Below are 14125 nucleotides of genomic sequence, written 5' to 3' on the forward strand. Positions count from 1 at the left end.
AAACATCCGAACGGAGTGTCTTAGAGCTGAGCAAACCGAACTTCACCGGGTTCGGCCGAACTTGTTTTGACCGAACCCGGCAGGAGACAGTCACTGTCCAGGGTGCTGAAAGAGTTAAACTGTTTCAGCACCCTGGACAGTGACTTCCGATCCCAATATACGTGAACGTGTAAAGAAAAAAAAAGTTCTGACTTATCGATAACTCTCGGCTTCTTCCTCCAGTCTGACCTCCCGGGATGACAATTCCGTCCAAGTGACAGCTGCAGCCAATCAGAAGCCAAGCACAGGCTGCAGCGGTCACATGGACTGCCGCGTCATCCAGGGAGGTGGGGCCAGATGTCGAGAGGCGCGTCACCAAGGACGCGTCACCAAGGCAACGGCCGGGAAGTTCTCGGTAAGTACGAACCTCTTTTTTTTTTTAAACAGGTTACTCGATATGGTCATCGGAATTCACTGTCGAGGGTGCTGAAAAGAGTTACTGCCGATCAGTTAACTCTTTCAGCACCCTGGACAGTGACTGACGTCGACTAGCCTCATCTCTATGATGGCGGCTGCGCGAAAATCACGCAGCCTTGCATCATACACTGATGACACACGGAGCTGTCAAGTGCCTTTTGCGCACGCAAAACGCTGTGTTTTTTTGCGTGCGCAAAACGCACACACTTGTAAATCAGGCCTAAAGGATCAGTTTGTAGGTGTAATATGTGGAGAAAATGGTAGAAGTATCGCAGTTAACTTGCATATTACTTACAATAGGAAAAAGACCGCAGCACAATAACCCTCAGGCTGGGTTCACACGACCTATTTTCAGACGTAAACGAGGAGCATTATGCCTCGTTTTACACCTGAAAATAGGGCTACAATACGTCGGCAAACATCTGCCCATTCATTTGAATGGGTTTGCCGACGTACTGTGCAGACGACCTGTTATTTACGCATCGTCGTTTGACAGCTGTCAAACGACGACCCGTAAAAATACAGCCTCGTCAAAAGAAGTGCAGGACATTTCTTTGGACGTTTTTGGAGCTGGTTTCTCATAGACTCCAATGAAAACAGCTCCAAAAACGGACGTGAAAAATGCGAGTTGGTCAAAAAACGTCTGAAAAGCAGGGTCTGTTTTCCCTTGAAAACAGCTCTGGATTTTCAGACGTTTTTGGTCACTACGTGTGCACATACCCTCAAAGTGTGGTGGTTATTTACCAGATCACGTACAGAGTTTCAACCTCCATGAGAACTTTATCAAGCTTGATAAAAATTCTCATGTGAGGTAAAAAAAAGTTTGTTTTTTACTGTGTGGTATAAATAAGTGCTAAATTCTATTGCTGCAATCTAAACCCATACAATAAAATTAGGTATAGTTCTACAAAAAAGAAAAAAATCCCTTTTGTAAGGGGGAAAAAAAAAAAGTTTTTACTTTGTTTCCTTTTAATTTCATAATACAATACATCTGTACTGCAATGCATTATGCCTGTCAGCGTTACACTGACCGCCCCTACCTGATATAGGTTGCCTAAGGGTATGTGCGCACACACTAATTACGTCCGTAATTGACGGACGTATTTCGGCCGCAAGTACCGGACCGAACACAGTGCAGGGAGCCGGGCTCCTAGCATTATACTTATGTACGATGCTAGGAGTCCCTGCCTCGCTGCAGGACAACTGTCCCGTACTGTAATCATGTTTTCAGTACGGGACAGTTGTCCGGCAGCGAGGCAGGGACTCCTAGCATCGTACATAAGTATGATGCTAGGAGCCCGGCTCCTTGCACTGTGTTCGGTCCGGTACTTGCGGCCGAAATACGTCCGTCAATTACGGACGTAATTAGTGTGTGTGCACATACCCTAAGGGTATGTTAACACGACCTCTTTTCAGATGTAATGGAGGCGTTTTACCTCTGCATCCTTTGAAGGCAACCCGTTGGTGCATTACAGGCTTACCGAGGCAGCTCCCGCCTTCTGTAAAGCCCCTTAGATGCTGCGGTCAATGGTGACTGGCACCTAAGGGGTTAAACGGCCAGGATCGGAGTTATATCTGGGAAGTATCCACGCCATACTATTGTGAAGTAGGTAGGAGTTTAGTGTATTTGAAAAGTTACTTTATTTTTAGTTTGATACATTGGAGCAATAAAAAAGAAAAATTGCAAAAGGTGGAAAGTTAAATAGTTAATCCATTGATCGGGCTGTTATCGCTGGGGGAAGCCCTGGGCAGGCAGACATTTCCCCATGAGACAGTACATGGCAGCCAATCAAATAAATAGCCGTCCATGTAATCATAAATGGATAGGCTGAGTCACCAGATTGGTGGCATTTCTTCATATGGAGCAACTCCCCCTTCTGGTTCATAGATGGGTTAATTGGCCCAACTGTTTGAGATGAAGTTTTTAGAATATATAATTCCCATTCTAACCCAATAAGCAGTAGAAAAATTCATGTACTTTTCCACTAAAACAGATGGTGTGATTCATAACCACCCTGTATGCCCTTATGTGAACCCGTTCTTAACCGAATTTATGGGTAAAAATTTAACAAAGCCGACAAGTTATTACTCTTCTACCCCCAAATATTAGGCCCATGCACACGAACATCTTTTTACGGTTGAATTTCGGTCCCATTCATTTCCATGGGCTCATGCACACGACTGGTTTCCACGGTCCGTGCATTGCCCGTGAGCCCGGACTGCAAAAAGATAGGACATGTGTTATTACGGCCGTATTTTGCGGTCTGGGCTCATTGAAATGAATGCACGTAGCAATGTGTATGGCCTGTAATTTGTGGGTGACATTCCACGGCCATCCGAGCCGCAAATCACGGGCCGTGCACACCATTACGGTTGTCTGCATGTGCCCTTACTTCCCCTGATGCCGAGACAACTGGCTCTTTCTTACAGATTGAAGCTTTTTCTGATCCCATCATCGTCTGCTCTGGATAATGTCATGAAGCAGATTTTAAAGGAATAAACACATTTAACAAAAAAAAAATATCTAAACTACTGTTAAGACTTTTTATTAGGTATGATCTTGGCTGTACATATCCTATAATAAAGAATTCCTTTGGAATAACGTTTTCTAGCAACCTGCGTGATCAGTTTACAGAGTTATAGAATATCAAACATTACATTGGGAGAGGAAAACGTCCACGTTCCTGCCTATTAATAATTCCAGGATAAGAAGAACCTTATTACTAGGCACCAGCTGCTATAATAGCGGAGTCGAGTGATACATCATTGAATGACGCCAGTGTAACCACAGAGAAGACCGCTGCCCAACAGATGGTACAAACTGACCTGAGAACTAAAACATAAATAGATCTACCACAAGTGTATGCAATACTAGAGACCAGCAACATAGAGGATTTTCAGCTGGCTCACTTGTATTTCTCCTAAATATTCTCTACTCTAAGATTTCCTCTGGCAGGTAATACTATCTACAACAATCCTAATGTACAGATGCAAGCGGTTTGATCATGCATGCGCGAGAGAAGATCTGTGCTACGGATCTAGGTGATCAGCCGCCAGATGTTCTCTAGGTTTCTCATGTTGCTCAAAGGCCCTTTTACTTATGTTTAATATATGTTTTGAGGCATTCCAGAAGTGGGGCATTGGTTCTAGGAGGATTTCCCTTTTTTAACAAGCAAATACATTCCCCACTATGCGGATTTAAGAGACAGCACTTGGAACAAAGTCATCAGAAGGAGACGCATCTCAGCTAGAAGATTTGAAGGCTCCTGGTGAGATGGAGACACAATGCTCAGAGAGCCAACGATGCCACAGCAAGACTCTGGTCAACTTCATAAGTGGTACAGTCAATCTCGACCCAAGGTGCACCAAGCAGCTGAAAATGAGAACAAATAGTCATTTAGAAATGGAGGCCTTCAATAATTCCCTATTATAGGACTTTTGTGTAGTTTAGCACTGGATTTTTGATTTGTCACAAGAGGCCTGTGCCTAAGGTCAGCCCTGAGGGAAAAGGGGCTCCAGGGTCAGGAATGGCTGATGCCGTAGTCTCCATTCAATACTTCTATAAACGCTTACAGTACAGAGCTATATCACATGTATCTATGAATGCTAAAAAGCTGGATATCCATGAGAGCTGTGCCGACCGCCAGGACCGCACGCACGCACGCACGCACGCTCTCTCTTTTGGTGCAGTTTATTTTTTGCCAAAACCAGAAGTGGTCTAAAAGGAAGGAATGATTTTTTTATTTTGCGTCCATTCCGGTGTTTTGCTAAAAAAAAAAAAAATTGAGCCAAAAACTGCATTAAACCGGAGTTTGTGATTGTGGCCTAACACATTTAGGCTAGAATCATACATGCAGTTTTGATGCAATTTTTTTGAGCCAAACTCAGAAATGAATTAAAAATAAATGGGAAATATAAAGGAAGGACCTACTTTTATTTAAATCCCCTCATGGGTTTAACTTTAAAAAAAAACTGCATCAAAAACTGCATGTGTGATTTGGTTTCTGCCACTATCAGTGTCATGTTGTATTACAGGGTCAAAGTTAACAATAGAACAGCGCCATTCTTATCTATGGGATGTGTCTGGTATTGCAAGCTAGCCTCATTTCATCCCCTTGCGACATCCGCCAAACATGCGCAGCGGACATGCGCTACACCAATGTGTTATGGGCTCAGGAGTTGAGCCCCAACCATACACGGCAGGTGCCGGCTGTTTCACCAGCTGACACACACCTGCGATGGCTGGAATCAGAGATAACTCCCATCATGGTTGTTTCATTCCTCAGTTCCAGCATCTGAGTGGTTAAACAGAGGTAGAGTCTCCCTCTGTCCCCTGATCAGCCCCCCGCGCAAAAATCGGGAAAAAAATATATTTAGTATTGCCGTAATCATTGACCCGCAGAATAAAGTTACCACGTCATTTTTACTGCACAGTGAATGCCATAAAAAGAAAAATGCCCATAAACTTTGACGGAATTGGTTTTTTCACCCCTTCAATTCGGCCTTTTAAAGTTTCTCAGTACATTATATGGTTCTTTAAATGGCACCATTAAAAAACACAACTCATCCTGCAAATAAAAAAGCCCTCATACGGCTATGTCGATGGAAAAATGAAAATGGTCTGTCTCCCCAAGTTAATAGGGCTGAGCTGCAATACCAAACACTGCCCATGGACGAGAATGGTGCTCTGCCGGGAAGAAATAAGCCATGTTTTTCCCTCCTACAACCCCTTTAAAAAGAAAAAAAACATATGTATGGGTATTATATTACAGTCTGGTTTTGTATGCGAGTACAAACTGAGCAGAAAGAAGGAGCCTCGATCAAAAACCTCAGATGTGATAACGTCCTTATTTCAGGTGCAGCACATTACATTCACAAGACATGGAAAACATGGTGAATACACAGTAGTAGATCTAGAGGCTACCATATATAACACCACCAATGATCCAGAATTACTGACTGTTCATTGTATGAAAAATCTGTCTGTAGGAGAAAGGACTATGTTTGGGAATTTCTCCATTTTAGAAGTTATTTAGACATACAGAGGTTGTGCCATCAATAGAAATGGCAATATATAAAGTCAATATACATTTTAGAGTAACTTTGTAAAGTACGGTTATTAAAAAAAAAAAGTTTCCTTGCAGAAATAGGGCAATTATCTGCTTGTAATAGCACCCCCTGGTGTTCAAATGTATAGGTCTCTGCAGGTCATTCTAGTAAAGCTCAGTTAGACGTGCAACTTCTGCTTTTATCAGTGAAACGAACAGAGAGAAAGAAAGCCCAGCATGGGCAGTAAGGCTTTGTTCACATCTGCGTCAGGGTACCGTTCTGTCTGAGCTTTCCGTCAGAACGGAACCCTGACTGAAACAAACGGAAACTATGGGTTTCCATTTGCATCACTATTGATTTCAATGGTGACGGATCCGGTGCAAATGGCTTCAGTTTGTCTTAGTTGTGCAAGGATTCCGTTGTTTTGACGGAATAAATACCGTAGTCGACTACATGGATTCTGCTCCTAGATGGAGCCCCTGACGTCACTATCCATATATGGACAGTGACATCAGGGGCAACTCCTGAAGTGGAATCCCTGGCCACAGAGATTAAGCTCCTACGTGGCTCTACCTACAAGGGGACTTGAACATCTGCGATTGCTGTCCGAATTGCGGAGAAATCCACCAAAGCTGATGACCAAAGTACACGGTTCAATGGTTGTGAGGACATGGTAGCAAGTAAAAAATAGCAGAGAAAAAGCCAGAAACCAATGCAAAGAATCTGAGGGATCAGACAAAGCTCTAATACTCTGAAAGCAAGAGAAAATGGTGACTGAGTGATCATGTGACCTTCCTGGGGGGTGAGGGGGGGGGGTCTTTAGTGGGTTGAGACCCAAAAAATGTACAAATGAAATTCGGCAGTTTTTAAAACCGACAGTGAAAAACTGATGCAGAACGGGTCACAAATTGGCCGTTAAAAACTGAAACACGGCCCGGAATGGATGCAAAACGACTGAGAAAAACGGACCAAAGCGGACGTTTTTATCACCCGACACCCAGACCCTGTCGTGTGAATGGAGCCTTAGGCATATGTCTAGCCTTAAAGATATGCCTGTTAGTTTAACTGCATTGTACCGTGCATGCACATCTGACATTCTGACACTCTCTAGAATGACGTGCCGAGACCTATACATTTGAAGGGGGTGCTATTACAAGCAGATAATTACCATATTTCTGCGAGGAAGCATTTTTATTTTTTTTAACAACAATACTTTAGAAACTCCATATACATTTTAGAGTAACTTTGTATATTGCCATTTCTATTGATGGCACAACCCCTTTAAGTATTCTGTGTAAATAAATAAAAGATGCATGAACTTGACCCAAAAGAATCATCCTCTCTCTGTAGGACTGCTGTACTGTGCAGAGTCCGTATTTTGTTCTTACTTAAGAAAAACCAAAAACCTAAAGATAGAAAAAAAGTTTTACATAAAGTATACGTGTCTATTCTTTGTCAGATTGTCTGGACGTCTCCTGAAATAGGGCAGATCTCCCGCAAAAGGCTTGCTGGCAGCCGCTACTAGGCGGAGCTAACTGCATACGTATTTATATTGTGTATGATTGCCCTCTAGTGGTGGCTTCAGACAAACAGCATTTTAATGTTTAATTGTATGGCTGCATGAAGGGAAGCACAGCTTTTTGAGGGGGCGTTCTGATGGCAGTGTTGTTCATTGGGGCTCTCGGTTGACACCATTTTCTTATGGAGGCATTTTAGTGGGACGTAACACGCATTTATGTGCGGGGTTTACATTGAAATTGATTCAAAAAGATAAACCAGTATGATGAAAAGCTACTGTATATTATGTAAGTTACGGGAGGCTCAGGACTTACCTGGCACAAACATTGTGGAGATGGATTCTGGTTGGGTCAGTGTATCCACCTTTATATGCTGGAACTTTTTACAGGGTCCACTCTGAAGATGCCTAAATAAAGACAGAATAAGTATAATCATTACTTAAAACGAGTAAGATAGTCTTTCCACCTACAATGAAATCACTTCCCTGTAAATATTAATCCTTGAATCACCCTATAAAAAGATCTATTTCTGAGATTACCTTGAACTGTAAATTGTAATGGGGACAAAATCTAAAGTCTGGATTCACCTGCACAACAACTGCAGATAAACTATTACTGTTCCCGGTTATCAGCCATTTCTGTCTGGAGAAAGGGTTGTCTCCCCATGATCCATCCATTATCTCTCTAGTTCTGCTCCACTCTGTACTTCTTCTATAAAGGAAGGTGGAGGAAAAGCTGGGCATGCTCTACTTGTCAGTCATTCCCTCGGAGGGCTGTCTACTGGAGCACCCGTATGTAACTGTCCCAGCGGATGTGGCCTTGTCATTGTTGCAATGAGGATTTCCATCGTGTAGATCATCCGTCATCATACTCACCTCTTCCACTCCTCCTCTACCTCCCAAAATTCATAGACGATAAAAGTATTACTATCCGGTAGCCGCACAGCAGTTACACTAAAGAAAGCACAAACAAAAAAGACAGGAGAAACGACATGTATTGTAAAGATTTGGCGGATCTGGACTAGTTTTACATTTACTCAATACCCCCTATTAGCTAGACTGGCAAGTGACTATAAAAAGTGTCTCACTCTGGAGGACCCAACACGTCCATGTATTACATGGACAACCCATTAATTGCATGTATACAGGTGTAATGCTTTATTTTCCCATGTGGTGGCGCTGCATGGAATTTGAACACTTCCCACAGATCACAGCTGAACACTGGATAATCCTATGGTGTCCTGCTGTTGGGACCCCAATCGCCAGGGGACCCTTCTAACAAAGTGATTGTCCAAAGCGGAAAACCCCTTTAATGAGTATTGATACAATATGAAAAGACCCAGAATATTGTAAAAACCACATATGCACTAGACGTTACAATGCCCACCCCTCACCAAACTCTACAAAATCACTCGGAGCAAAATTGATTCTTATAAATAATGCAGGGCTTGAGGGGCGGTATATGACAAAGGGATTCTCTCCTTAGTGTGCTTTAAACTGAAATAGCGGAGCCGGTGTCATGCTCCGCCCCTCATCTGCTGCAATAGGCATGACATAGGTCTTGTCCATCTTTACTTATACGTAGTCCGTAACTGGCAAATTTACACACTGGTGTTGGGGAGTAATTTTCTACTAATGGGGAATGTGTAGGGCATGGTGTCAGGGGTACTCACTGGAAGCATTCTCCCTGTCCGGATACATTCTTTAGATATTGCTTCAGAGAACTGCAGAACTCGCCCACAGACTTCTGGGAAACTTGCATTTCCTGTCGCACCAGGTAAAGGTACTGAGAAGAGAAGGAGGGTCGGTGAAGAGAAGGAGGGTCGGTAAAAAGACAATCGATGCAAGGAACAGTACGGAGGCTTGATAAAAAAAATTGAAAATAGAAACAATGGAAAAAAAAAAAAACACTCTCCCAAATAGGTTACAGAATTTTGATGTCTGAAGTCTTGGATTGTAATTGATCGGATTCACTAATAGAGAAATAAATTATTGAGGGTTCTATAGTGATCCAAGATTGGTTTCAGTACAACCACAGGGGATCAGTATCTTTCGGCTGCAATACGGACCTCAAAATACAGCTGCAATACAGCCCCCTGAAGCCGGCCTTACAATAAACCATCGATATGCACAGTCAAGGATAAAACAAACAGAGAACATCAGGAATGACAAAAAACAATTGCGGTGGGGTTAGGGATAGTCAAAAGCCCCCTGACCATATCATTGCATGTACCAGATCTTAAATCAGCCCACTGGCCAAATACCCAGCGGTCCCGGAAAAGAAGGGAAGAAAAGAAGAAGAGGGGAAGAAAAAAGAAAAATGGGCAAACAGGCAGAGTTGGGGGGGATTTTTTAAAATACAGTAATTCTCTACTCTGGGACCCCGTTTCATGGACTCCGAAATACCGAAAATATTAGACCAATCGTGTCGGACTAAAGAAATTTTATTGCAGCCATCGACTAACAGACTCTTTAAAAATTCTCTAAACACGAATATGTAAAGAAAGACTCAGGAAGGTAGAAATGATGTATAAAGCAAAGGCTGCAGGCGGGAGATGTCTCCAGGAATAAATAGTGACACACAAAACTGCTTGTGACATCTTCATCTCGCCAAAATGTCAGAGCAAACCCGGCGCGTCTGCAGCCTTGGAGTAAAATTCTGCAAATGATATCAGGGCGACTGTGTAATTATACATCAGCCCACGTCGTAGTGCACAGGAAATGGGATTAAAGATCCATCAGGACATTCCTGCTGTCATATCCTATACTCACCGCTGAAGACGTATTCTCATTGTCAGAAAGTCTCTGGTGCAAATCAAAGGAGAGAGTCTGTAAAGCAAAGGCAGTATACGGGTCTATATCTGATATACGGCACAAGGGAAGCTTAAATAAAATTGCTGCTCGGAGATACAGTTCAGAATAAAATCTGAGGTTTCTATTGGGTTTTTAGACAGATTTCAAGAAGGTTTTATTCATATAGCACCGACATATTCCGCACTGCTGTACATAATATGTTCACATCCTTCCCGGCTCCCCATGGAAGTAAGCATTCGAAGACCAAGATCACCACAGGTTTTCTATGGTTCAGTAGAACCTCTTGGGGGAAGGTTAGTTTTGGTGTCAATTGTTGGGGCGAATATGGATTTCATGGGAATCAGAAGTAGGACAAGTCTCCAGCTGGTCGCCCCTTCACCCATGCTCCAGTAATGAGGACTGGCAGCCATCTTCCGCTTTGGCTCCCAGGTCAGGAGTGTGAAGATGTGGTAAGGTCACCCCCTGGTTCAAACATCTGTTGCTGATAATTATTTTGGCCATTGCCTATAGAACAGTCCTAAAGAATATGTATTTATTAGGATTACCGAATGAATGACTATAATGCGAAACTCTGTGAACGCCCACGACTCCAGGAGGTGAGACGGACCCATAGCAAAGAAGTTTCCTTTTGATGTTGGGCTGACCCTACAACTTCTGTAGGCACTTGTCAGAGCACGACGTCTCCACAACCATCTTTGCTAACATTGAAGGACTTGTGGAAAGTGAATCCCTACTCAGATCCCGAGCACCCGTTAACGTTTATTTATACACCGCATTTAACTCAGTTTGTCGTGTTTTGTTTTTTATCTTCAAAATTCTATTCAAGTATATTAAGCAAGATTTGTTCTATTCCATCACTTATTGCATTTTTTTCTGATTTCTCATTTGTTCATATATGAAATCTTATAGTATTTTTATCGATTAATTCATGAATTTTCTGGATACTTTGAGCGCAAACTTAGGAAACCTAGTACCTAGAGAAGCCAGACAAAATCTAGATTACATAAACCGCATTACAAATTATGGATGTAGGGTTTCCTAAAAGGATTGTTTTCACAAACACGTCAGTACAATGTTTTAGGATTGAAGATGAGGCAAATTGAAAATTCGCTAATTCATCGATTTTTATATTCCAGAACCATATTTCCCCCATTTAGGCCTAAAGATGGATCCTTTAAAATGCATTCATATGGTTATTTTATAATAAATAAGCAAAATTCGCTGATGGTCAAAATCTACTCTACTCAGGACTCTGCATCTTGCTGTTCTTGTTAGTAGAAATGAGTGAAACATTTTACCACCACTGAATCTGCTACAAATCTGTTTTTGTCCGATTCATAAATCGGTGGATCGCAATAATGGAAGTTGCGAAATTGTGATTTACTTTATTAGTTTCATCTGTGACCACAGAAAATCAGGTAGTGGTGCCGCAGCCTTCTAACAATGAATGAGAGCGAACTTGGCTTTTGTCATGGTCTCAACCAATTGAAAGGTGGGAAAATGATTCTTGCTTTCTCATTAGATGAGCTGAAAGCCAATCACCATCTAGGTTAGTTAACAAAAACGTGTGAATTCCTATGCTCTCACCGTCGTTGTGCGTGAACATGGTTGAAGCTACTCTTGGCAATGTCTGAGGCCTTGGCTGTTCTAAAGTTGACTATACACATCAAATAACTGTTGGCCGAATGCTTGTAGGCCAAAAGCCATTTCTCCCTACTCTAAAATAAACATGCGTGCACGATCAAACCGGGCATGAATGTTTATGGTAATGGAGAGAGGAAAATAAGCCACTGGCATTGGCTTATCTCCCACGGAACAAAAGATAGGCCATGTAAAAATTCTGTGAACAATAGCTGTCGAAGGGGAGGGGAGGGGGGTGGGTCAGGATGCCGCATACCCATAAGATCACTGGCAGGTACGCTCTATTTTATTGTTGTAAATGACCAGTTAAACATCACCATCCTGTACCCTGCAGAGTGTTTTTCACGCTGCATCCAATTAGACTGGCCTTTATTAAATCTAAAATTTCTTGCCATTAGCGAATCTCTGTGAATGTCTTAATAAACCAATTTGCTCGTCTCTAATAACCGGAGAGAGGAGTATTCACCTTTGGGTGGGGATCCCCTTTAAGTAGTAGGGCTCAAGTCAATGGGATAGAAAAGGAGGAATCAGATAAAAGAACAGAAGGAGGAGAAGAGGCTGCATTTATTAATTTTCTTGCCATGGAGTTATTTTAATATGAGCGATTTTACAGAAATTTCTACAATTTCCCTTGGGCTCCGTGCCGTCTTAGAGTGTGCCAAGAATAAGGGTTATGATTATTTACAGTCTTCTGCAAACGGAAGGAGAGGTGAAAGAGCCAGAGAAATAATCACAGGCACAGATATAAAAAAAGATGAGAAGTAGAGGAAAGGATTTACCGATAATAGAGAAAATAGAAGTAGCACAAGTGCCCTGCTCCCACCTACGAGACCATTACAGCTCTCATTATACGTGAAACATCTGAGCCAGTGCCCTCTGGTTAGCGGTGATGCCACCTGTACGTTTTTTCTGCCCCACAGAGCAAGTGTCAGCATTTAATGCGGCTCTCAGCAATTCCAATCTATCTGAGATCAAACATCCCATCTACTCAGGAACAATCTAAGGAAACATAGTTTGATTAAAGAGTAATTGCATCCAGAATGTAGTTCTACATGGATTCAATCAGCCGCCATAAATATAGAAATAGTTGGGATTAAAACCAAAGCCCCACCATCGCCTTTTCATGGTCCGGAGTCCAGAGCATAGGAGGTCTCCCTTTCCCTTTACAACAATCACTAAGGACTACACAAAACTGGAGCAGTTGTCACTTTCCAAGCCCCTCTTCCCTTCCCCCCAGCCATTATCCAAAGAATATCTGGGAACCCAAAGCTCTAAGCCAACACCCCCTCCCCCCGAATGTTTATAATCATTCTGTCCTTATTACTGCAGTATAAATCAGCTCTGCAAACACTGACTTCCTGGTGGGCTTGTGCTTACAAAAGGCAGCCAATCTGAACAGGGCGAGCTGCAGTAAAAAGCATGAAGGATGGAAAGAGCAGCAGTATGAGCCAATGAGGAGACAGAAGGTGTGTTTCAGACTACCTCAGACATACTTTAGACAATGTAGTTAAGCTGCAGTCACTAAAATAAAATAAAATTGCAGGTAAAAAAAAAACAAAGAAAAAAAGGCACGTAAATGACCATGGTTTATGCTTTTTCGATGGTTCTCTTTAGGGTCAGTTCACAAAGTTTTTGGGTGTCGATTTTAATGCGGAAACCGCACCTGAATGAGCACCAGAAACGCCCCAAAATCACTGACATAATGATTTCAATGAGAGGCATAGACTTTTTTTTCCCCCCCTGGTTTGTTTTTGCCCATTCGAGAAAAAAAAAACAAAAAAAAACCGGCATGCTCTTTCTTGGAGCAGTTTTGGAAGCTGACCTACCATTGAAATCAATGGAAGGGAGACAAAAACGCACCGTTTGTATGAACCTGTTTTTTTGGTGCGTTCTCTCTCACAGTTTTAGAATTTTTTTTAAAAAGAACGTGGCAAAAAATTAATTAAAAAATGCGCTGGCATTTCAAAGTCTGCTTTAAAAATCCTGAAAAGGAATTTTGAGGCAGATTTTTTCCTGTCTGACAAATCCTCCGTGTGAACTGGGCCTTAATGGATCCACCAAAGTTTGCTTTTGGTATGCTATAGAGGCGGACCAGGCAGCTGCTCTGTGGTACTGGCTGGTCTGATCCACTTTGTGGATCTGGATAAACACAAGGCCGTTCTTTTCTAGGTGGTAAAACCTGGCAGCATGGGGGGGTCCCGCCTTTTTCATCTTTGCTATGGGGCCCCACTGTTTTATGTACGGCGCTGACTGCAGCCCTGCAAGTTATTACCAGAGCGCTCTAAAGATGAAAGCATAAGACGCTAATAACAATATAATAGGAATTACTATTTATGTAATTCTCAAGATAAAGCCTCAAATCAACTCATTTCATCGCCAGAAGCAAAACGCAGCGAATGTTCTTCTCCAAGTGTAATATATAAAATGAAGCAATACAATATATCATATGAAAGAGACAGTCAGCGAGAGTTCCCCTGTCAGCGAAGATGAGACAGTCAGTGAGAGTTCCCCGGTCACTAAAGATGACAGTCAGTGATCGGTCACGTATGTACAGTACAACCATTACTACGGAGGACGCAGCTCATGTTTTCACTAGGACACATCTGGTAGACTTCTCGGATTTATATGACACAAGACCCTAAAACTTGC

General features: G+C 42.4%; 1 protein-coding gene across 2 annotated transcripts in view; it reads right to left on the reverse strand.

Annotated features, from left to right (window-relative positions):
* Nucleotides 1–2986: 2986 nt before the first annotated feature.
* Nucleotides 2987–14125, reverse strand: part of NECAB2 (N-terminal EF-hand calcium binding protein 2) — a 110060-nt gene continuing 98921 nt past the window's right edge. Inside the window, exons 9-13 of one of the 2 annotated variants that reach the window (XM_075837562.1) lie at nt 9794–9850; nt 8695–8807; nt 7898–7975; nt 7338–7429; nt 2987–3829 (exon numbers count right to left, since the gene is read on the reverse strand). In XM_075837562.1, the coding sequence (XP_075693677.1) occupies nt 3801–3829; nt 7338–7429; nt 7898–7975; nt 8695–8807; nt 9794–9850 (369 nt within the window). In that variant the 3' untranslated portion in view covers nt 2987–3800. The remainder of the gene's footprint in view (nt 3830–7337; nt 7430–7897; nt 7976–8694; nt 8808–9793; nt 9851–14125) is intronic. The other variant, XM_075837563.1, reaches the window with a different exon arrangement.

This window comes from Rhinoderma darwinii, chromosome 9, assembly GCF_050947455.1.
Source record: "Rhinoderma darwinii isolate aRhiDar2 chromosome 9, aRhiDar2.hap1, whole genome shotgun sequence".
Lineage (NCBI taxonomy): Eukaryota > Metazoa > Chordata > Amphibia > Anura > Rhinodermatidae > Rhinoderma > Rhinoderma darwinii.